General features: G+C 39.8%; 2 protein-coding genes across 5 annotated transcripts in view; both read right to left on the reverse strand.

Moving 5' to 3' along the window:
• The window catches only part of Rad54b (RAD54 homolog B), a 140,234-nt gene that overhangs the window by 83,277 nt on the left and 31,829 nt on the right, over positions 1-25,128 (reverse strand). The window lies entirely within an intron of this gene.
• Positions 1,208-8,667, reverse strand: LOC101610328 (fibrinogen silencer binding protein). The gene is made up of 2 exons (XM_004657032.2): positions 7,781-8,667; positions 1,208-2,170 (listed from the first exon to the last, which is right to left on the reverse strand). Exons 1-2 carry the CDS (start codon positions 8,152-8,154, stop codon positions 1,645-1,647), a joined length of 900 nt encoding a protein of 299 aa, XP_004657089.2. The 5' UTR covers positions 8,155-8,667; the 3' UTR covers positions 1,208-1,644.

Raw genomic sequence — 25,128 nt, forward strand, 5'->3', positions numbered from 1 at the left:
CTATCTCTAAAATGTACAACCAATGCCTTCCAAAGATGATGATAAGACATTGTTTTATAGATAAGTACTTAAAATCTCTTTATTGTGATTTTTAATATTTTATTCATTTATTTGAGAGAGAAAGAAGTAGAAAGAGAGATAGAATGGGCATGCCAGGGCATTTAGCCATTGCAAATGAATTCCAGACACTTGTACCACCTTGTGCATTTGGCTTTACATGGGTACTGGGGGATCAAACCTGGGTCCTTTGGCTTTGGAAGCAAATGCCTTAACCACTAAACATTTCTCCAGCCCAAGTACTTGAAAACTTCTGACAAACATCTGTCATTCCAACATTCAGAAGGCTGAAGCAGGGAGATCTCAAGTTGGAGGCCTTTCTGTACTACATAGTGAGTTCTTATCTCCAAACAAGAAAAAAAGAGAGTCTAGTGATGTAGCACAATGTCAAAAGGTACATGCTTACCGTAAGGTCCTAGGTTCAATCCTAACCACTACAACCAAAAACATAAAACCTGTAACTTTTGAAGTTCTAACTAAAAATGCTGAAGACTCAAAACACTAAAGAAATATGTATGTATCTATGCAAACATGTGTGTTGTTAGAATTTTTTGGGGGGAAGGGGAGGGTAGGGTCTCACTCTAGCACAGGCAGACCTCCAACTCACTCTGTAGCATCAGACTGGCCTCAAACTCAGTGATCTTACCACCTCAGCCTTCTGAGAGCTGGGATTAAAGGGATGCACCATCATGCCCAGCTTGGTTTGGTTTTGTTGCTGTTGTTTCAATTTTTTTTTATTATTTATTTACCAGCAGAGAGAGACAGACAGAGAGAATGGGCACACCACGGCCTTCAGGCACTGCAAACAAATGCATGCACCACTTTGTGCATTTGACTTTATGTGGGTATTGGGGAATCAAACCCTGATCATTAGGCTTTGCAGGCAAATGCCTTAACCACTGAACCATCTCTCCAGCCCTGGTTTGGTGTTTTCAAAGAGGATCACTTGTAGCCCAGGCTGACCTTGACTCCATATATAACCGAGGATAACACTGAATTCCTTATCTTCTTGTCTCCATCTCCTAAATGCTGGGATTACAGGCATTTGCCACCACACTCAATTTGTGTATTTTTTTTAAATATTTTATGTATTTATTCATTTGCAAGCAGAGAGATAAAAGAAACACAGACAGAGAATGGGCACAGCAGGGCCTCCTAGCCACTGCAAACAGATGCATGCATCACTTCATGCCTCTGGCTTTACATGAGTACTGGAGAATTGAACTGGGGTCATTAGGCTCTGTAGGCAAGTGCCTTAACTGCTGAGCATCTCTTCAGCTCATGCGTATTTTCAATCATCAAAAAACAAAAGATCTTTTGTAATGCTAACAACTAAATATCTTAGAAAAAATGTGGAAAGACAATAAAAATATTACCATGCCAATCCTTAAGTTTTAATATCTGAAAAGAAAATTAGAAAAACATGTATAAAATGGATAGGATTATAAAGAAAAGTAAAACGTCAAAAGTTTTTTTTTTCCAAATCAGAATTAATATTTTTATAGGAAGTGTTCGGTTTCAAGATATTCCCAGATGAAAGTAATTTTGACAAAATTAAAAAGATCAAGTTGAAAAACTGAAAAAATCTTAGCAGCTACTATATTCCGGTAAATCATGCCGTAAACGAATTGCTTTAAGCTTCTCCACTTCAATTTTTGCTCTTAGTAGCTCTTCCTCTAGCTGCTGCCTTCTTTTCAATCCATCCCTCTTCTCTTGAACATATAATCCAAAATTTTTTTGATTTTCTAAAATTATCTGATGCTCATCTCTTAACATTTGCAGGATCTGAGGGTCATACCCTAGCAGTGACCTAAAGTGTTCTCCACTCTCATGGCGAAAAAAATCATCTCTCCTTGGCACAGAAGATGGAGATGATGTCATTCTCATATCAACAGAAGAAAGTGAGGGCGACAAGGATCTTTCCATAACATGTACTAATTCATGCTCTTCTCTTGGCTCTACAGTATCACTGTGTTGAGGATTTAAAACCAGTGGAAGAGGTGGTTTAATGTCTTCTTCTTGCTTCACCTCCACTGCAATAGCCACGGGATGGTGATCCAGCATTACCTGCAGGGAACTGGTACCAGCTTGTTCAGCCTCATCCAAGTTTGCACTATAGCACATAGAAAGAGCATTATAAAATGTAAACCAAATGAAGGGTAAATTTATAGCATATTTTCATACTTCAAATACATTAAATAATAACCTTCGAGTAGAGAGAGATGGTGCATCTCTATAATCCTAGCACCAGAAAGGCTGCAGGACAGGTGAGGCAATTTATCAACCCCTTTGTCCAAAAAAAAGTGCCCCACTACATACACATATACATAAAGCTTTAAAATTAGGCAACAACACAAAAAGTTTAACACTGGAAATAACAAATTAAAGTGACTAAGATTAAACTTTCAATAATATATGTCTCCATCCTTAACTTGCCTTTGTTTTTGTTGCTTTGTTTTGTATAGAGGCAAGGTCTCACTCTAGCCCAGCTGACCTAGAACTTGCTATGTAGCACTAGATTAGCCTTGAACTCACTATGGTTCTCCTACCTTAGCCTTTCTCCCTTAAGCTAGGACTAAAGGTGTGTGTCACACCTGGATTTTAACTTGTTTTGCTTTGTTGTGCTGAGACCTGAGCCCAGTGTCCTGTGCATGCTAAGCAAGCTCTCTACCACTAAACAATATCCCTAGCCTTCCATCCTTAACTTTAAAAGTAGGATTTTAAGGCAGGCTTGGTGGCTCACACCTTTAATCCCAGCACTAAGGAGGCAGAGGTAGGAGGATCACTTTGAGTTGGAGACCACCCTGAGACTACACAGTGAATTCCAGGTTAGCCTGGGCTAGAGTGAAATACTACCTAAAAAAAAAAAAAAAAAAAAAGTAGGATTTAAAAGAACAGAAAATTATAAAGGGGCTGGAGAGATGACTCAGTGGTTAAGACACTTGCCTACAGAGCCTAATGAACCAAGTTTGATTCCCCAGTACTGATGTACAACCAGATTCACAAAGTGGTGAATACATCTAGATTCATCTGCAATGGCTGGAGGCCCTGGCACACCCATTCTCATTCTCTAGGTCTCTCTTCTATTTCTACGTGAAAATAGGTAAAGTTATAAAAAGGAAAATTATAAATATTATATAAAGTTGATGAGATAAATTTAAAAGGGGATTGGCAGAGCCATACCAGCTATTTATGTGGCAGGTGGAGAACTAGGGTCAGGTCCTCGTGCTTGAGCAGCAAACGCTCTTCTTATCCACTGAGCAAGAAACTGTTTTAATGTTCTCAACAAAGATATGTCAAAGCTTCTTTTCTTGCTTTTTTTTTTTTTTTTTTTTTTTTTTTTGATTTTTCGAGGTAGGGTCTCACTCTGGCTCAGGCTGACCTGGAATTCACTATGGAGTCTCAGGGTGGCCTCGAACTCTCAGCAATCCTCTTACTTCTGCCTCCCAAGTGCTGGGATTAAAGGCGTGCGCCACCACACCCGGCCTCTTGCTTTTTTGTTGTTGTTGTTTTGTTTTGTTTTGTTTTTTGAGGTAGGATCTCACTCTAGCCAAGGATGACCTGGAATTCACTATATAGTCTCAGGCTGGCATCAAACTCACAGTGATCCTCCTGCCTCAGCCTCTCAAGTGCTGGGATTAAAGGTGTGTTCCACCATGCCCAGCTACAGTCTTGTTATTCTTAAATGGTGTAAAGAATCATTTTGTGTAGTCTATACTTTGCTGTTCCTATACCTAAGCCCAAGCCCTCCTGCTTCTGTTCTCCCAGACTGATGTGAAAACAGTAAAGGTGGATGATTTCTAGACACACAGTGGAAGGCTAGCTACAGCAGCTATTGATTTCTGCATTTGCCCCCCTTCAAAGAAAAATAGATAAATAATTTGTAGGGCTTTGAACTATGTCCAACGATGGGAGGGTTATTCTAGCTATCCAATAACTTTTTCCCTTAACCTAGCCTGAACAGCCTGACTCAGTGGCTCTTTAAGACTTTCAAACATGCTCAAGTGATGTTCACACAGCAAGAGTATCACTCATCAGTTTATATCCAGCATGTATCATAACTCAGCACGGTACTTAGAAGATGGTCATTATATGTTGAATTTGAAATTTTATTTGTGTAAACAAATAAAATAATTTTAATGAAAAAAATTTAAATGGCCTATATAAAGGGAAGGTTTATTACATTTATATTAAGTTTCTAAAAAATGTATTTCTAGGAGAAACACTAAAGTTTTAGCATAATTTGAACTCTGGCATAGTATTTATTTTGATATTATAAGCACAGCTCATCTTTAAATTTGGGGATTTTTTTGAGGTTTAGAATGGTATTATTATAGAGATTATAGATATAATTTAAGAGAAGGATGGATGTGAAGCTCTTGCCCAAGAGGAGGCAAGGAAAGGTTCCAAGAAATGAAAAAGCACCTGGGTTTTTAAAAAGCAATCCTGCTGGCATGGCAGCACATGCCTGTAATCCCCCTCCTTGAGAGGCTGAGCAGGATTCCTGTGAGTTCAAAGTCAATCTGGACTATAAAAGACAGTTCAAGGCCAGCCTGGGATACATACTAAAACCTGGTTTCAAAAAAACAAACATTTTCAAATTTTTCATGTATAACAAGAAGCTAGCATTAAGACTATATAGTCTTAAAGCCAGATGCGGTGGCACATGCCTTTAATCCCAGCACTCAGGAGGCAGAGGTAGAAAATCTCTGTGAGTTCAAGGCCAGCCTGAGACTACATAGTGAATTCCAGATCAGCCTGGGCTAGAGTAAATCCTCCAAAAAGCAAAAAACAGAAAACTATATATAGTCTTGCTTCTTGACTTCTTAATTTAAAAATAAAAAGCTATAGATGACAAAGAGATTATAGAGCCCAATAGAAGTGTTAACATTAGGGATATTTTATAGGTAAGTAACAGTAACATTATTAATCATCTACATGGGTAAGTTAAAATAAGAGTAAATTCAAGTAAAATGTAATGAAAAAAAATAAAACTCCCATCTCACTAACAGCATTTAAATTTTCAGAAATATTATACATTTGCATAAGACATTAAAATGAAATGATTAAATAAAATGTATAATATCAGTGAAAAACTTTCTGTAGATTATATAAATTCTTTTATTTTGTTCTTTTCTGTACCATGTTATGGTTTCTGCAAACAAAACAACAGACTATAAATGTAATTCAAAATAGTAAGATTTGCTTCTATCAGCATGCACACTAAAATCTAGAACGGGAAAACGTTTTTAAGGTACAAATGAAACTTAAGCTTTAAAAAGCTACACAGTTACTATTCCAAATTAACATGTAGAGTATAAATATTATGTTCCTCTGTAAATTAAAAACATGTTTATACCTGTAACATTCCATTTGATTTTGGTTGTAACATTACAAGCAAAGCATAGAAAACTGAAAAACAGGGGGAAAAAAAAAGGCCAGGTGTGGTGGCACACTCCTTTAATCCCAGCATTGGGGAGGCAGAGTTAGGATGATCTCTGTGAGTTGGAAGCCAGCCTTGGGACTACAGAGTGAGTTACAGGTCAGCCTGGGCTAGAATGAGAATTGACCTCCAAAACCCAATACGATTGGGGGGGAAAAAAAGAAAATTTTAAGGGGAGGTTGCAAGATAAAAAGGACTTCCAAAATTTATAAATTTGAATTTAGAGTCAAAGAGACTATAAAAGCAAACTATAATCTGCTTTGTAGAGAAAAATAGTCAAATCAGTGTGAGTTATAAAAATAAACTTATAAAATAGGTATGTAGTTCTAAATACAAAGTACATGCAATAATATTGCTTTATAAGGAATGGAGTTTTCTCAGGCTAATAGCCATATATTGATGTAGAAACATAATTATGATCACAGAATTATAAATTTCTGAGATACTTAAGATTCAAGATATCAATGAAATAAGTATAAACACATTAAATATAATTAAATATATGAAACAAGCTAACAGAGAAAATGTCAGTGTAGATACTAAAATAAAAATGGTGTTCATGTGTTCCCCTGAAAAATGTAAAACCTTGGTATTATTTTAAACAGTAGGTCTAAGAATATATAGATTACCTAACCCATAACTCATTTTAATCAGGGAAATGGTCTCAAAAATTGTTTATGTATATGATGTATGTATACACAGAAATAGTCAAAATGTAAGCAGATATTTTTATATTTATGTTAGTCTTCTTCAATGTCAGTGAGTTTTTAAATTATGCTAAGTACAATACAGCTAACTACAGTAACAATGTGTAATTTTCAAATCATAAAAATTAAAATTGAATACCCAAAATATAGTTTTATATACCTGTAATGTAAAAGCCATTTTTCTCAACAGTTTGAAGGAGGCAAAAAAATAAATAAATAAGTAACACTAAATCTAACAATTTTACTGTGAAGGTGGTTATACATCCAATATTATTAGTATCTCATTACTTGTCACTACAGGAAACTTTTTAACCAATTGATCTACTATATATCCAAGTCCTAGATAGCCACTGGAGATATATTTTTTACTGTTCTATCAAGTACAAATAAGCAGTAAAAAGCAAGTATTTTCTAGTAAATTGCCAAAATAATATGTATGTCAGGTATGTCAGTTAAAAGTGTTTTCTTCCTATTTTTCTAACTCCAAAGAGTTCCCAAGTAATCAGTAATTTTGCTAATATAATGTGTATACTATCAGTAGAAAAGCACACTGTGTAAAGCTTTGTTTGAAAGGCCCTTGAACTAACAAGGAGTTTACAGTTTGCTTAAATTACCCTAAATGATTCACAAAAATGTAGGTCATTTTTATCTTCTGCCAAAGGTTAAAGTTTGAATTAGTGACAAGGTAACAAACAGCTTTGAAGATTCTCAGGCAAATAATTACAAAGAGCACAAATTTAACCCAAAATAGTCTTTAACCCTAAAAAACCCAGACTGCTCTTATTAAAACTCATACTGTGAAAACATTGCAAAGCTATGTAAGAAAGGTAACCCTTTTTTGTGACCCAAGATCAAAATGAAAATATTAATCAATAAAACTCTTCATTAAGCAATCTGAATCTCTTCAATAGATGTTGATTAACTGCCTTTAGCTGTACCCATCTTATCTATTTAAAATGTTAGAAAAATAATGAAACCTGTCTTCATATACAATCATGTCATTAATTGGTTTATTTGTTTTTAGTTTTGTTCAGTGCACATTTAATAAGTGTACACAGTGATAATTCTTAGAAAAGCAAAGTTACCATTTCCTCTGAAACTAACTCCATACACATTTTATATGAAATTGAAAATCCAATGAAATACAATCATAAATAAGAAAAATTCCTCCCTTAAAAACAATTTAATTTCGAAGCTTAAAGTTTATCAAATAAATATACATATATGAAAATGTCTTAATGAAACTAATTACTTTATACAATTAATATGATAGTCTTTTAAAAGTTTATGAAGTGATGTCACAAATTTCATCCCATTTATTCTTCCCTAACATTTACTTTTAGAAACTATAAAAGGGAAGAGGGAAGAAGACAGTCAAAAGTAGTTTAAATCCAGTGCAGCAGAAAAAAAATCCTTATAGCCTCACTTTTCTTTTTTAAGAAAGCAAAACAAAGACACTATTCATTGCTCCCCTGGTGGGGATGCTTGCTATGCATATCTCTATTACAGCTAAGCCAAAGCCCCAAAGATAGGAGGCGCCATAATTTTCCACAACAAATAAAATAAAGCTTACCTTTGTATGTGGTTCCTGTCTCTTACCAGGCAAAAGCTGGAAATCTGGGGAATCATCTCCATAACTTTCTTGGTTGGCTCAGAAATACTGCTTTTAAAATCTGATTGGGCCTCTTTCTGCTGCAATAGCTCCTGTTTGGCATATTCTTTGAGCCTTTTGTAAAGGGTGCGTAGGCCCTGGGCTGTTCGAGGAGGGCGGTCTACTCCAATTGCATTATAGTTAACTGCTATGATATCCCAACATCTATTCTTTTCTACTATTACTGAATGTTTATTAGTATGTTCTTCGAGAATTTTCACATATGGCTTCACAAGCTTTAGCAAATCGAGCTTTTCAGATAAGGTAAAATTGGAAGATCTAGCCTTTCCTACCATTGTTCTTTTGAAATAAGTAGACAGTTTCTGAAACCACCATGCAGCCTTCGGCTCTGCTCAGCTCTTTTCACAAACAGAAAAAGATCAGGCTTAACTAGGCTAGCCTCATTTAGGCCCACGCCTACAGGGGAGGGTTTATTAAAATTCCTCCAGCTTAAGCTGACGCAGGTTCAGGAAATCTGCTTAAGCCAAGCCTGACCTACATAAAGCTTCGCACTGAAGTACACAGGAAGGCAAAAGCAAAACCCACTTGTGTATAAAGAGAACAGCTCGAGATAGGATTTAATGCACAAAGGTCTGAAGATAAGCATGGAACATAGCTTAAAATTAGCTAATTTGGTGAGAATATCGAATTTCCACACATGTATGCCTTGCTGATATACTGAAACTGCACTGCAGGATCACTTTAATACAAACAAAAGAACTGTTTTGTGCTATTTGTTTACAAATCCAGTAGACCGAAAACTAAGACATAAGGGGCGAATGTAGTGATTCCTAACAGAGCTCAAATCACTGTTTCTGAGCTGGGTGTTCTCCCTTACAAAATCTGCATAATGCTGGTCCTGCTGTCAATCAGGAATTGCATATCCTCTAGCTAGTTAGGTTACACCCAGCTCAGACTTCCCAGTAAAGCTAAGCTTCCCCTTCATTACACAGCCTACAGTATCCCCTGCATATTTTTGTTACTCAGGAAGACATTCTTTTGTTGAAGGCTAAACCTAAACTAGGTAAAAATTATGCTTATTATTCTATCAGTAATGCATGTGAATATAGTAACCTGCTTTATCATGTGTAAAATACAAAACTGTTCACAGTAAGAAACGGCATAGCCATGCCTTAAGAGTGCACAAAACAAAATCATATTTGCTAGTAGAGCAGGATTTTTTTATTCGGCTATAATTACACAACCTGGACTATGAAAGGAAACAATCTAGGCATTTGCAAACCTACCCATTTTCATGCTTAATCCTATGTCTGAAAACCTAGTAATAATATATAAAAAAATAAGCCTATTTTCTCATGACACAATGTTTTTCCAAAGAGGTGAACTAATTAAAATATACTTGAGGGCTGGAGAGATGGCTTAGCGGTTAAGCGCTTGCCTGTGAAGCCTAAGGACCCCGGTTCGAGGCTCGGTTCCCCAGGTCCCACGTTAGCCAGATGCACAAGGGGGCGCACGTGTCTGGAGTTCGTTTGCAGTGGCTGGAGGCCCTGGCACGCCCATTCTCTCTCCATCTGTCTTTCTCTCTATGTCTGTCGCTCTCAAATAAATAAATTAAAAATGAACAAAAAAAATTTTTTTTAATATACTTGAATGGCTAGCAGTGCAGTTCAGTGGTAGAGTGAGGCCCTAGGTTCAGTCCCCTGTACCTCAGTCCCCGGTACCTCAGTCCCCTGTACCTCAAAACAAAATAAACAAAGAACCTTGAACATGTGTGATTTAGCCAAACAATTACCAAATACTTATAGAAAATGTTCCTAAAATGGGCGTGGTGGTGCATGCCTTGAATCTCAGCACTCCGGAGGCAGAAGTAGGAGGATCACCATGAGTTCAGGGATACCCTGAGACTACATAGTGAATTCCAGGGCAGCCTGGGCTACAGTGAGACCCTACCTCAAAAAACTAAAAAGCAAAACAAAACAATAAGGAAATGCTCCTAAGCAATCCAGAAGGCCCAAGGAAAACAAAGGTGGATCCAGATGTGACTGGTGTGTGGAGAACTGCTGTTTCCCAGGGCTGTGGAATGGAAACTAAAGGCCTTGGGCAGCCAGGCAAATGCACTGCATGACTTGCAAGGCTCAGTTCAGAAACCTTAATGACCTTGTTTTCATTCTTACCATAAAAGAAACAAATTAAAACTCAATTCTCTTTTCGTTGTTGTTATTTTTCTTCCTGAGACAGTCTCCCTGTGTAGTTCAAACTTCCAGCATAGCCCAGGCTGGCCTTGAACTTACGATTTTCCTGCCTCCTGAGTGCTGAACAACAAGCATGCACCAATACATCCAAAAAGCTCTCATTTTGTTCTGAGGGAGATAGGTAGCATTAGGGAAAGGCAGTTAGACAGAAGGCCCACAGGAGAAATATGGATCATAATTCCTGTCTGCCACGCAGAGATAAAACCAACAGTGGCTGCTTAACATCACACATTCACCCTGCTGTCTGAAGCTGCTCACATTTTTTGGTGAGCTTTTTTTTCTCTTTTCCAGTCCCTAGACTGTTATCTCCCATGGGTAAAGTTTTCTGTCCTTCGCATCCTGGCAGCTTGACTGCTGCTAGGGAGGAAAGCAAAGATGCACTGTTGCCTTATTTTTAAGGCCTCTCTTTTCTATTCTTTTTCATTTTTTTTTTTCTCTAGGACCATAGACATTTTTATACATGGGCCCTTAGAGCAAGTAGATATACCCATTCTTTATCCTTTGGTTCCTGGACTTTATGGAATAAAGTGTAGTAATTCACCAAAATGAGCCTTCTCAGTCTTGTTTTATTTCAATTTTTTGGTAAAGCAAATACAAACTCAGCTTTGGGGTTTGTGTTTGAACCCTCCCCCCCACCAAAGTAAGTCCCATCTCAGTACTAGGCAACATGCTTAAATGTATTATTTGCCAAAAAAAAAATGTTGGGCTAGGCAGTTGGCTCAGGGCTTAAGGGCAGTGGCTTCCAAAGCCTTCCCAATATCCAGGTAAGATGCATAAATAACACTGTACATGTGTCTGGAGTTCATTTGCAGCAAAAGGTCCTAGTATGTTTTCATTTCTCTCTAGATAAATAAACATTCTTTTTTAAAAAACAGTGAAAACTAAGCCAGGCATGGTAGTCCAGACCTATAATCCCAGTACTCAGGAGGCCAAGGTAGGAGGATAAGAAGATCACTTTGAGTTCAAGACCAGCCTGAGAGTACAGTGAGTTCCAGATCAGCCTTGGCAAAAGGGAGACCTTACCCCTTACCTCAAAGAAAAAAACAAAGAAGAAGAAAAATAAAAAAGGGGTAAACTGAGCTGGTGACTCACACTTATAATTCTAGTACTCAAGAGGCTGAAGGAAGGTGGTGGTACATACCTTTACTCACAGCACTCAGGAAGCATGGATAGGAGGATCACTGTTAGTTCTAGGTCACCCTGAGACTACATAGCGAATTCCAGGTCTACCTGGACTAGGGCAAGACCTTACCTTAAAAAAAAGAGGCTGAAGCAGAAGACAAGATAGAGAGGCAGGAGGATGAAACAAGTTCAAAGCCAATCTAAGCTATAAAGACCATTTGTCAAGAAAGAAACAGAGGGATTGGGGAAGACATTTTCTTCAATGGTATAGCCCATGCTCTAGTAAATAACCCCCCAAATCCATGCTAACGCCAGCAACCCTAATTAATCTCATTGTTTCAGAGGGGGAAAAAAAGAAACATGAAAATAGGAGTAGCTCAGAAGGGGTTGAATGGGAGGAGAACAAAAGAGATTAGGAGGGAGGTGAGTAGTATATACATGTATGAGATTGTCAAAAAATTAATTTTAGAGTCAGGCCTGGTGGCGCATATCTTTAATCCCAGCTCTTGGAAGGCAGAGGTAGGGGGATCACCATGATTTAGAGGCCACCCTGAAACAACATAGTGAATTCCAGGTCAGCCTGTGCTAGAGTAAAACCTTACCTCAAAAGAGTAAAAATAATAATAATTTTAAAATGGAAGAGGGAGTGGAGAGATGGCTAGTTGGTTAAAGCACTTGCCTGGGAAGTCTAACAACCATGGTTCATTTCCCCCATACCCATATAAAGCCAGATGGACAAAGTGGCACATGCATCTGAAATTTGTTTGCAGGGCTAGAGGCCCCAGCATGCCCATTCCTTCTCCCTCCCTCCCTCTCTCTCTCTCTCTCTCTCTCTCCATATATATCTGACTCTCTCTCTCTCAAATAAAATCAGTCATTCACTGTTCCTCTAAAATTTCCTACAACCTCCATTTCTCTCTCCTCAGGAACAAGGTACATAAGCTTCTCTCTTCTGTGCTGCCCTCAACCACATGACTGCCATAACTTTCTCTTTAGTCACACACTCAAATATCAAAGCTCTAGAGAGAGAGGAATGGTGCTGATGCGGGATTCCTAAACTGCAGGAAGGGGCTAAATTCCATAAAAATGCACTGCACACAAGCCGCAAGTCCATGGATCCCAACTTTGGATCCTTGTCCAAGTTATCAAAGAAATGAAAAGCACTGCTGAGCAGTTGCTGCTTGCCGCTACCTTGGGTGAGACTAGATCAGAAATGGGTTAGAGTCTTGTCAGGGCAGGCAAAGTAGCTTCCACACTTATGTGGGACAGTCCCTAGCTAACTACCTATCATACAAACTACCTATCTTTTAAAAGGTTACCTTGCACCTATCTCATATCAGCACTGTTGCCCAACATCTATAGAAACATCCAAAGTTGCATATTTCAGTAGGTAGAAAACATAATATGGGCTGCTTCTGATTGAAATGGCAGAATAGGAGCCTCACCAAAGAAACAAGCCAAGGAAGAAAGAAGTAATATTCCACACAATTCACCCTTCTCCTAATAAAATGAAGGTCTGAGAGTAACTGTTAAACCCATGATGCAAAGAAAAGACCACCGATTCAAATATTTGGTCAAGTTGAAGCAAGCTGTATTGTGCACCCAGAATCTGGCCAGCTGGCTGCCTCACCCAAAGGCAGGGTTTTTAGAGAGCAGCTCTGAGCATAAGAGAAGGCAGGTTTTCATAATTCACAAACTGTAAGGTTAAGATTTCCAATAGGAAATTTGGCAAGCAAAATAGAAGCAAACATCAGTTCACAATTACTTGACATGATATCTTGGGAGAGTATGAAGCAAGGCAATGTCAGAGTGGGGAGTAACTCAGGCTCCAGAAAGGTCCAGAGGTAGGGAACTCCAGACAGGTAGTCGAGGTACAGTTAGGCCTAACAGAAACTTGTTTCACAGTAAGCAGAAACAAAACTTAACTTGATTTAACAACAAAATGGCTCCTAACTCTAAGATGACATCAGACTGGTTCATCATAACCACTAACCCAGCAAAGTACCTGGCAGAGAAGCAAGAAGTTTCTAGCAACATAATCAGCAAAGGGTGATAACAAGGCTGAGCTCTAGTGCCAGGCACCATTCTGAGGCGGCTAATGGGGAGAGCACAACGCAGGCCAGCGGGAAAGGGTATCTGCGCAGGACTGAACACCAGGGCCAGGCACCATTCTACAGCAGCTGCTAAGGACCCCACAACCCAGGGGAAAGGTCAGCAGCAAAGGGCTCCAACAGGACTGGGGGCCAGGGCTAGGCACCAATCTGCAGTACTGCTCAGCCCACAACCTAGGGAAAGAACCAGCAGGAAAGGACCATGTGGGGCTGAGTGCCCCTCAGCCTCACTCTGTGCTGAAGACTACTGGGGTGTGCAAAACCCAGGGAAAGGACCAGCAAGAAAGGTTGCAAGCTGGGCTAATCCTCAGCACAGAGGAATTCACTAACCTGTACCAGGGGACAGGGAACTCAAGGGAGTGTGGAAGCCTGGGGGGTCTGAACAAACCTGGAGGGAGTGAGCTCTCACCACCAAGTACCAGAACAGAAGAGAATGAGGGGCCAAGATACTAAAGCACATAGTCATCAGGAAGTGTTCCTACTTGTTGGGCCCAGCCCTGCCTTAACCAGCAACAGCTGACCTACTTGGAAGAGACAGATTCTACTACTCACCCACCTTGCAAGCCCAAAACAGAAATAAAAATCTGAAAAAGGGCTGAAGTAGAGGGCAACTGTGCGTTGGCTCCAGCCCCCAGGAGAGATTTACAGCTGGTCTCACTCCAAAAATCCAGACAGGAATAGCACTGGAAGAAAAGTGCCCAGTCTGGAGACCTGACAAGCTAGGCCTCCCAAGGACTAACCCAGATTTACCTGAATGAAACACACACAAAGTAGACCCTGCTCAGACTCCATACCACCTCAATCCAGTGGATAGACTTCCATCCCACACCCACTGTGTTCAAATTAGACCAAGCTACTCAACTCAGGCTACACAAGCATAGTCATTCTCAGCGAAACAACTGATCTCAAGATGGGCAGAGGACAGGAGAGATGACTTAGCTGTTAAGGTACTTGCCCACAAAGCCTAACAACCAGGGTTTGATGATCCTGTACCCATGTAAAGTCAGATGCAGTGATGCATATATCTGGAATTCATCTGCAGTGTCTAGGAGGCCCTGGCATACCCTTCCCCCACCCCTTGCAAATAAAATTTTTAAAGTATTAAAAAAAAGAAGAAGAAGAAGAAGAAAGCCAGGCGTAGTGGCACACACCTTTAATCCCAGCATTTGGAAGGCAGAGGTAGGAGGATCGCCAAGAGTTTGAGGCCACCCTGAGACTACATAGTTAATTCCAGGTCAGCCTGAACCAAAGTGAGACCCTACCTCAAAAAAACAAAAAGAAAAAGAAAGAAAGAAAGAAACAGGCAGATCTCAACACAAAGCAAATTACACAAAACACCAAGCAAAGGGAACCCTACCAAGATCACATAGTCCCAAAATGGAAGCCTTCAATGAAAGAATAGAGAAACAGAATACCAAAATGGTTAAACAAACTTAATGAAACTATGAACAAACAGCTGGAAGAAATGGGACAAAAGTAATCAAAAACGATCTCTAAGAATGGCTGAAGGAGATGGAAGAAATCAAATTATAAATCAAAGGAAGGCTTAATGAATTGGAAGAAATGTGACAAAAAGAACTCAAAGGGAGCTAGAGAGATTGCTTAGTGGTTAAGGCACTTGCTTGTAAGCTTGACAACACAGGTTAAAATCCCCAGTAACCAAATAAAGCCAGATACACAGAGTGGCATATGCATATGGAGTTAATCTTCAGTGGCCAAAGGCCCTGTCATGCACATACTCATTCTCATACTCTCTGCCACCCCACTACTTGCAAATAATAATAAAAAAATTAATAAATAAATAAATAGAACTCAAAGGAAAGATGAAGAAAATCAGCAAGAACAACTCAAAGGCTGAAGAACATCAAAGAGAATCAGGAAACAGTGTTTCATTGACAGCTTAATAAAATCAAAGACAATCAAAACGAGATCAACAGAAGGCTAACGGAATTTGAGGAAAATCAATAAATAAATGAGCTTATGAGTCAATGGAACAAGCTCAACAAAGCCACAACCAAATGCAGGAATGAACTATAAGAGAAAATAAAAGGTCAAATTAAGAAATGAAAATGCTGCCCTAAGACTGCAGAGTGAATTCTAGGTCAGCCTGGACTAGAGCGAGACTCTACCTCAAAAAACCAAAATAAGAAAGAAGTGATGAAAATGGAATTCAAGCAAGAGATGGAACTGCTGAAGAAACACATAACAGAAAACAGAAATGCAGTAATTCTTTTTAAATGCTCCCAAGAAAACCTCACCAACAAAACAGACCACATGGAAGACAGAATTTTGAAACTTGAGGACAAGACAGAAGAATTAGATCAGGACTCCAACACAGGTTGACAAAAGCAATGTCAAGTTACAAAAAAGAAAAGTATGAACAGAATATGAGGGAACTTTGGGACACCTTAAAATGAACAATTATTTGAATCACAGGCATACAGAAAAGGGAAGAAATAAAGGTCAAAGGCATAGAGAACACATACATTCAAATTAATGAAGATCCAGGCATGGTGACACCTTTAATCACAGCACTCGGGAGTCATAGATAGGAGGACTGCTGTGAGTCTGAGGCTATCCTGAGTCTACATAGTAAATTCCAGGTCAGCTTGGGTTAGAGAGACTCTACCTCAAAAAACCAAAAAGGGGGTTGGAGAGATGGCTTAGTGGTTAAGGTGCTTGCCTGTGAAGTCTAAGAACTCATGTTCAAATCTCCAGGTCCCACATAAACAAGACACACAGTGACACAAGCTAGAGTGAGACCCTACTTCAAAAAAAAAAAAGAAAAAGAAATAAATTAATTTTTTTTTTTGGTGGTTTTTTTCAAGGTAGGGTCTCACTCTAGCCCAGGCTGACCTGGAATTCACTATGGAGTCTCAGGGTGGCCTCGAACTCACGGTGATCCTCTTATCTCTGCCTCCCAAGTGCTGGGATTAAAGGCGTGCGCCACCACACCCGGCTTAATAAATTAATTTTTTTAAAAAGATAAAAATTTCCCAACCATACTAAAGAAACTGATCCAGGTACAGGAGGAATACAGAACATCAAATAGGGCCAAAGAAGAGATTCCCCACGTCACATTATAATTAAAACACTAAACACTGAAAACAAGGAGGCAGCACTAAAAACTGCAAGAGAAAAACACCTCATTTCATACAGTGGTGCCCATAAGATTTATCTCAGGTTTCTCAATGGAAATTCTTAAAGCCAGAAGGGCATGGAACAGAGTATTTCAAAAGCTAAAAGACCATGGCTACTAACCCAAACTACTATACCTAGCAAAAGAAAGAAAGAAAGAAAATCCTTCATAATAGAAGGTGAAAGAAAATTTTTTCACAATATAAGCCATCTTTTTGATTATAGGGGCACTAAGCCAGCCTTACAGAGAATACTACATGGAATACTCCATACTGAGGGGATGAACAAGCATTCACATGAGGTTACAAGAGAAAAAAAAAAAAAAGAAATAATCAAAAACTAGTACAGGGCTAGAGAGATGGCTTAGCGATTAATGCACTTGCCTATGAAACCTAAAGACCCAGTTTCAAGTCTCCTGTACCAACTTAAGCCAGATGCAAAAGGTGGCACATGTGTCTGGAGTTGGTTTGCAATGGCTAGAGGCCCTGGTGTGCCCATTCTCATATCCTCTCTCTCTCTCTCTCTCAAATAAATTAATTAAATATTTTTTTAAAAAAATTAGTACAGACATAAAAGAATACAAAGACCAAGAAAACTCAAAATCCCACAAAACCTTCAGTTCAACAGGGATGAATTCATACCTCACAATTACAGCACTGAGCATTAATGTACTCAACTGCCCAATCAAAAGACACAGGTTAACTGGCTGGATCAAAAGTTGGACCCAGCCCAGTGCAGTGGCACATACCTTGTGTGGTGGTTTGATTCAGGTGTTCCCCATACACTTAGGTGTTCTGAATGCCAGGTTCCCAGGTGATGGGAGATTTGGAAATTAACACCTCCTGAAGGCAGTGTGCTGCTGGGGGCAGGCTTATGGGTATTATAGCCAGTTTCCCCTTGCCAGTGGTTGGCAACTCCTGTTGCTGTTGTCCATCTGATTTTGGTAAGGAGGTAGTATCCACCCTCTGTTCATGCAATTGTTTTCCCCTGCCATCATGGAGCTTCCTCTCCAGGCTATAAGCCAAAATAAAGCCTTTTTCCCCACAAGCTGCTCTTAGTCAGGGGATTTCTGCCAACAATGCAAACCTGACTGCAAAACCTTGAATCCCAGCACTCAAGAGACAAGTACGAGGACTGTCGTGAGTTTAAGGCCACCCTGACACTACATAGTAAATTCCAAGTCAGCCTGGGCTACAGCAAGACTCTACCTCCAAAATGACAAACAAAAAGTGGAACCCAGCCAGGCATGGTGGCGCACGCCTTTAATCCTCGCACTTGGGAGGCAGAGGTGGGAGGAGTGCTGGGAGTTCAAGCCCAGCCTGAGACTACATAGTGAATTCCAGGTCAGCCTGGGCTAGGGTGAGACACTACCTTGAAAAACTAAAATTTTAAAGGGGCAGGGGCTAGAGAGATGGCTTAGCAGTTAAAGTTCTTGCCTGCAAAGCCTAAGGACTCAGATTCAATTCCCAGAACCCAGGTAGGTCATATGCACATGCTGGCACACACATCTGGAGTTTGCAGTGGATAGAGGCCCTGATGTGCACACACACACACACACACACTCTCTCTCTCTCGCTCGCTCTCTCTCTCTCAAATAAATAAATAATTTTAGGGGAAAAAAAGCTAGACCCATCCATTTACTGCTTACCAGAAACCCATCTTACCATTAAAGACAGGCACCACCTTAGGGTAAAAGGATAAAAAAGATATTCCAAGCAAATGGGAATAAAAACAAGTAGATGTGGCTGTCCTAATATCTGACAAAATAAACTTTAAACCAAAAGTAATCAAAAGAGAAAAAGATGGGTGAGGAGGTAAGAGTATATAGCCTGTTATATACAACATAAAAATTTTCAAAAATAAATAAAGGTGGCCATTTCATACTCATTAAAGGAACAATTCAACAAGAGGATATGATAATCACAAATCTATATGCACCAAATTTCATAAAACAAAATCTACTAGACAATAAACCATATATAATTCCCAATACAATAATAATGGGAGCCTTTTAAAAATTTATTTATTATTTTCAAGCAGAGAGAGAAAGAGAGAGAGAGAGAGAGAGAGAATGGGAGCACCAATGCCTTCAACTGCTAAAAACAAACTTGTGCACGTGTCACTTTGTCCATCTGGCTTTATGTGGGTAGTGGGTAATCACACCTGGTTTATTAGATTTGCAGGCAAGTGGCTAAGCCATCTCCAGCCCCAATCATAGGAGACTTTAATACTCTTATTACCAAAATAGACAGATCATCTAAATAGAAAATAAACCAAAAAAAAAAAAAAATAGAGCTAAACAACACCATAGACCAAATGGATTTAACAGACACCTATAAAACATTCCATCCTCACTCTATAGCATACACATTTTTCATGGAACCTTCTCCAAATAGATCATATATAAGGGTACAAAGCATGTCTTCACAAATTCAGAAAAACTGACATAATTCCCTGCATTATATCTGAGCACAATGCAATAAAGCTAGAAATCAATGACAGTAACAACAGATAACATAACTATTGGAGATTAAACAACTCACTATTAAACAATGAATGGGTCATTGAAGATATCAAAAAGGAAATCAATACATTTAGAGAGATGAACAACAATGAAAACACAACACACAAAACTTATGGGGTATAAAGAAGGCAGTTCTAAGAGGGAAGTTTATAGCACAGAGTGGGTAGGAATACTCTGAGGCATGATCCCTCCCTCCTACCCCAAAGAGACTGAGGCCTTCATGATCCCACAGTGGGGAATACCATAACCACACTGAGAAGGGCCCCCCAGGGAAACAGGAACAGGGGCAAGGGGTTAAGAGAGTATAACTGAAGTCACACAGAGCTAGAGGCTGAGGTGGCCATCTGTAATCCCAGCAAGCCAAGGAAGACAGAGACAGAAGAATCACCTGGATTCTCATATGCCAGCAAGTGTGGCATTCCCAATGGAGAACAAAAGATGAGTGGCAAGCACTGACACCTGAAAATTGTCCTCTGACCTCCAGTGAAACATAGTATCACAACCAAAACCTAGAACTCAGGACTGGCAATGAAGTTTGACTTCACTGTCTATTTTGAACCAAAACCTAGAACTCAGAGCTAGCAATGAAATTTGAATTCATTTAAGAATTGACGGAAACAGGAAGAAGGGGAGGGGTGGAATAACATATAAAAATAGCAATTTAGCCAGGTGTGGTGGTACACACCTTTACTCTCAGCACTTGGGAGGCAGACATAGGAAGATTGCCATGAGATTGAGGCCAGCCTGAGACTGCATAGTGAATTCCAGGTCAGCCAGGGCTAGAGCAAGACCCTTCCTGGAAAAAAAAAATAAAATAAAATAAGAAATGAAATGAAATGAAATTTAGCTTATAATAACATTTTTTAAACTGCTCGGCCAGTCAACCCGGAAGTCAACCCGGCCTGGAACTTTCATGTACACATGTCAATCTAAAGCTTTACTCATGAGCCGGGCATGGTAGCCTTTAATCCCAGCACTTGGGAAGCAGAGGTAGAATTGCTGAGTTTGAGGCCATCCTGAGATGACATAGTAAATTCCAGGTCAGCCTGAGCTAGAGTGAAACCCTACCTCGAAAAACCAAAAATATAAGTAAATGAATAAAATAAACCTTTACTCATGTAAGTGAGAATTTTTATTGTTACTTGAATCTAAAGCACACTGACTGATAAAAAATATGTTCCTTTTGGTTATTTGTCTTTTCATTGTGCTAACACTACATTGCCTATTGTATCTCACTTAAACTTTTACTTCTCCACATTTTATAAATATTTCATTTATTTATTTGATAACAAGAGAGAGGCAGAGAGAAAGAGAATGGGAGTACCAGGCCTTCCAGCCACCGTAAACGAACTCCAGATGCATATGCCACCTTGTGCATCTGGGTTACATAGGTACTGAGAATTGAACTGGGGTCCTTAGGCTTCACAGGTAAGCACCTTAACAGCTAAACCATTTCTCCAGCCTGCCACATTTTTTTCTTAATGAGAATTCACAACTAGGGATATATTCAGTAGAAGAGAATTAGCATAATATACTCAGGCCCTAGCTTCAAGCTGGAGAAAAAGAGAAGGAGGGGGCTGGAGAGATGGCTTAGCGGTTAGGCGCTTGCCGGTGAAGCCTAAGGACCCCGGTTCGAGGCTCGGTTCCCCAGGTCCCACGTTAGCCAGATGCACAAGGGGGCGCACGCGTCTGGAGTCCTTTGCAGAGGCTGGAAGCCCTGGAGCGCCCATTCTCTCTCTCTCTCCCTCTATCTTTCTCTCTGTGTCTGTTGCTCTCAAATAAATAAATAGAAAAAAAAAAAAAGAGAAGGAGGGTGGAGACTTAAACCTTCTTTATTCAGAGAACTAAAGGCAAATTAGTTAGGGGAGAATTATCTTCAATGGTGGTTTTACAAGAAACGATATATCTATCAAGTTTCTCCTCTGCACTGGGAAACAACTATAGAGCTATACCACCAAATTATAAAACTTAGTTATTCCCTGACCCAAACTTTTATAAAGAAGTCAAAAAAGATGAAGGAAAGAACGAATTCTTAAATTTCTATGGGAACATCACCCAATTCAGTGACCTGCAGTCCTTGAAGTCTTGTGTAAATAGCTTCAATTTCTTGCTACATTCCCATTTACAAATCCCTAATTGACACTGCTTTTACAAAAGTTCTCCACACAAGCAGAGAACCAGCCTAGTAAAGAGGAATCCAATGGCTCAGTCAATTCAGATTCACCATCTCACACCCTCAAAATGACTGTCACTCTAACTCAATTTGCACATGCCTTTAATCCCAGCATTTGGGAGGCAAAAGTAGGTGGATTGCCATGAGTCTGAGGCCACCCTGAGACTATATAGTGAATTCCAGGTCAGCCAGAGCAAGATCCTACCTTGAAAAACCAAAATAAATAAATAAATAAACAAAATAAAAATTTTTTAAAGAATGCTAGTGAGAGTATAAACTGTACTAACTTCTGCAGAAGGCAATTCTTTTTTTTGTTTTTTTTTTTTTGTTTTTTTGAGGTAGGGTCTCACTCTGGTCCAGGCTGACCTGGAATTAACTCTGTCATCTCAGGGTTTGCCTTGAACTCATGGCAATCCTCCTACCTCTGTCTCCCGAGTGCTGGGATTAAAGGCGTGCACCACCACGCCCAGCTAGAAGGCAATTCTTTATAATCTATCAGACTGACATATATTATTCCTTGTGACCACCCTCCTAATCCAATGTATTACCCTGTGGATATATCTGCTCATAGAGTAATATATGCATATTCATTTTAGCTTTGAAATAAAAGATTATATATAATGTCCATTAATGAATCACTGGCTTAAATACATCTAATAAATTCATAGAATAGAATTAGCTTTTAAAAAGAATGAGTACACTGAGCACAGTGCACATAACCCCAACTGAAATAGGGCACAAAGATCATGAGTGTGAGACCAGCCTAAGCTACATAGTGAGTTCAAGGCTAGTCTAAGCTACAGAGTAAAAATACTAAGGGCTAGGGATACAGCTCAGTGGTAGAATGTGATCCTGGCATGCTCAGTGCTCTGGATCCAATTGCTAGTACTGCAGAAAAAAGAAAGAGCCGGGCGTGGTGGCACACACCTTTAATCCCAGCCCTCTGGAGGCAGAGGCTAAAAGGAAGAGGTAAAAGGATTGCCATGAGTTTGAGGCCACCCTGAGACTCCATAGTGAATTCCAGGTCAGCCTGGGATAGAGTGAGAGCCTACCTCAAAAAACAACCCCCCCAAAAAAATTTGTAAGTAACTATTATATTATTCTCTTTAATTTTTTAAACATTTTATTTATTTGAGATAGCAAGAGGCAAAAAGAGATAGAATGGCAGCCATCTAAAAGACTATGTATATACTTTTATTAATGTCACTTACAGGAAAACATAAAGTCCTAGCTTTCTAAAAAGTATATAAAACATTTAAGAATATATCAAAAGTAAGACAAGCATTGTGGTACATGACTTTAATCCCAACACTTGAGAGACAGAGGTAGGAGGGTCACCGTGAGTTCGAGGCCAGCCTGAGACTACATAGTGAATTCCAGATCAGCCTGGCTAGAGTGAAACCCCACCTTAAAAAAAAAAAAGAAAAAAAAATTCAAAAATAAATAAATACATAAAGCTGGGTAGGAGTGGTGGTGCACACCTTTAGTCCCAGCACTGTGGAGGCAGAGACAGGAAGATCAGACAATGGCTGTAAATTTGAGGCCAGCCAGGAACTAGAGTGAGTTCCTGGTCAACCTGGGCTACAGTAAGATCCTACCTCAAAACAACAGCAACAAAAAAAAAAAAACAGAGTGTCTAATCATTTACAAGAACCTACTACTTATTTGAAACAGACTTATTTTTCTACCACAGAAAGATTTTACCACAACTTGTTATATTTTTAATCCTAGACTCTTGGGAAGGAGAAAAAGGATGGGTAATGGCTACAAAAATGCAGTTAAATAGAATTATCAAATCCTACTGTTCTACAGTACAGTAGTATATTTACTTTTCTCATTGCTGTGACCAAATATCTGACAAGAAGCAAATGAAAGGGAGAAAAGTTTACCTTGGCTCTTGGTTCAGGACACGATCCACCACAGTGAAAAGGCACTGTGGCAAAGTGCTGTTTGCTCACATCCCAGAGACCAGGAAGCACATGCCTTTATTTTTTTTAATTTTTTTGTCACTTTTGTTTATTTATTTGAGAGAGACAGAGAGGGACAGAAAGAGGCAGATAAAGAGAGGGAGCGAGAATGGGCGCGCCAGGGCCTCCAGTCACTGCAAACGAACTCCAGACGCGTGCACCCCTTGTGCATCTGGCTAACGTGGGACCTGGGGAACCGAGCCTCAAACCGGGGTCCTTAGGCTTCACAGGCAAGCGCTTAACCACTAAGCTACCTCTCCAGCCCGACACATGCCTTTAATTCCAGAATTTAGGAAGTAAAGGTAAGAGGATCAGGTCAACCTAGGCTAGAGTGAGACCCTACCTCAAAAAAACAAAAACAAAACAACAATAACAAAAAAGGTGTAACCCCTGCTGGTGTCTGGCTAAATGCATATATTATGCTCACTAAACTGCCCAATAAGGCACTTTTCTTAATGTTCATATCCATATATTAATGCTACCCCCACTTTTGGTTAGAGAAGCTTCTCTTTTTAGATGGCAGTGACCTCTGGGATGACTCAAAAGACACCATAGTGCCGAGAAAAAGTGACAGAGGAGTGCTCAGCACTGAAATATCCCTATCACACTTCCCAAGGCTCAGACTCCATTGTGGAAGAGGTGGTGGGATGTATGTAAGAGCCAAAGGAAGGGTAGGACTGCTTACAATGCACTCTTCCAGACACAAAATGGCCTGGATATTCATGACCTCACAGTGCCTGGCACTACCTACACAAGAACATCATAATAGGAGGAAAAGATGATGACATCAAAATAAAAGACAGACTGAGAAGAGGAGGGGATATGATGGAGGATGGAACTGTGAAGGGAAAAGTAGGAGGAAGGAATTATCATGATTTATTGTCTATAATAAAAAAGTTGTCAATAATAAAAAAAAAGAAGCAAGAAGGAGGAAGAAGGAAGCAGAAGAAGAAAAACAGGAAGATGATGATGATGATAATAGCTCTGCTTGTAAAGTGCTTGCCTCACAAGTATAAGGACCTGGGCTCAATACCTATTGCCAATGTAAACTAGCCAGGCTGGACATGGAGCTGGGAAGAAGGCTCAGTGGTTAGAAGTGCATGCTTACAGCCGGGCATGGTGGCACACACCTTTAATCCCAGCACTTTGGGAGGCAGAGGTAAGAAGATAACCATGAGTTTGAGGCTACCCTGAGACTACATAGTGAATTCCAGGTCAGTCTGAACTAGAGTGAGATCCTACATCAAAAAACCAAAAAAACAGTGCTTGCTTACAAAGCCTAACAGCCTGAGTTAGAGCCCCCAGTAGTTATGTAAAGCCAGATGCACAAAGTGGCACATACATCTGGAATTTGTTCATAGTGGAGGGAGGCCCTGGCATGCCTATACTCATTCCCTCTGTTTGTCTCTCTCAAATATATGAATAATCATTTTTTTTTAATGCTAGACATGATGATGCTAGCCTATAATCCTAGCATTTGAGGAAGGCAGAGAAAAGAGGATCCCTAGGGCTCACTGCTCAGACAGTATAATCTAGTTGGTGTGCTCCAGATCAATGAGAGAGAGACTCAAAGGAGGCAGACAATATTCCTGGGGCCAACACCAAAGGTTGTCCTCTGGGCTCCACAAGCTCCATCTGTACATGTGTATACATGCGTGTACACACGCGTGCGCACACATACACACAAAAGGAAGAAAAAACGGGACAAAAAAAAAAGGTGTAGTGGCTCACATCTTTAATCCCAGCACTCAGTGGGCAGTGGTAGGAGGATCATCATGAGTTCGAGGCAAGCCTGGGACTGCATAGTGAATTCCAGGTCAGCCTGGGTAGAGTGAGACCCAACCTCATAAAAATAAAATAAAAAACGGGAGGGCTAGAGAGGTGACTTAGCAGTTAAGGTGCTTCCCTTCAAAGCCAAAGGACCTAGGTTCGACACCCCAGGACCCACATAAGCCAGCTGCACAAAGGGGTGCATGCATCTGGAGTCCATTTGCAGTGGCTGGAGGCCCTGGTGCCCATTTT

The sequence above is a fragment of the Jaculus jaculus genome, chromosome 2 (genome assembly GCF_020740685.1).
Source record: "Jaculus jaculus isolate mJacJac1 chromosome 2, mJacJac1.mat.Y.cur, whole genome shotgun sequence".
Classification (NCBI taxonomy): Eukaryota; Metazoa; Chordata; class Mammalia; order Rodentia; family Dipodidae; genus Jaculus; species Jaculus jaculus.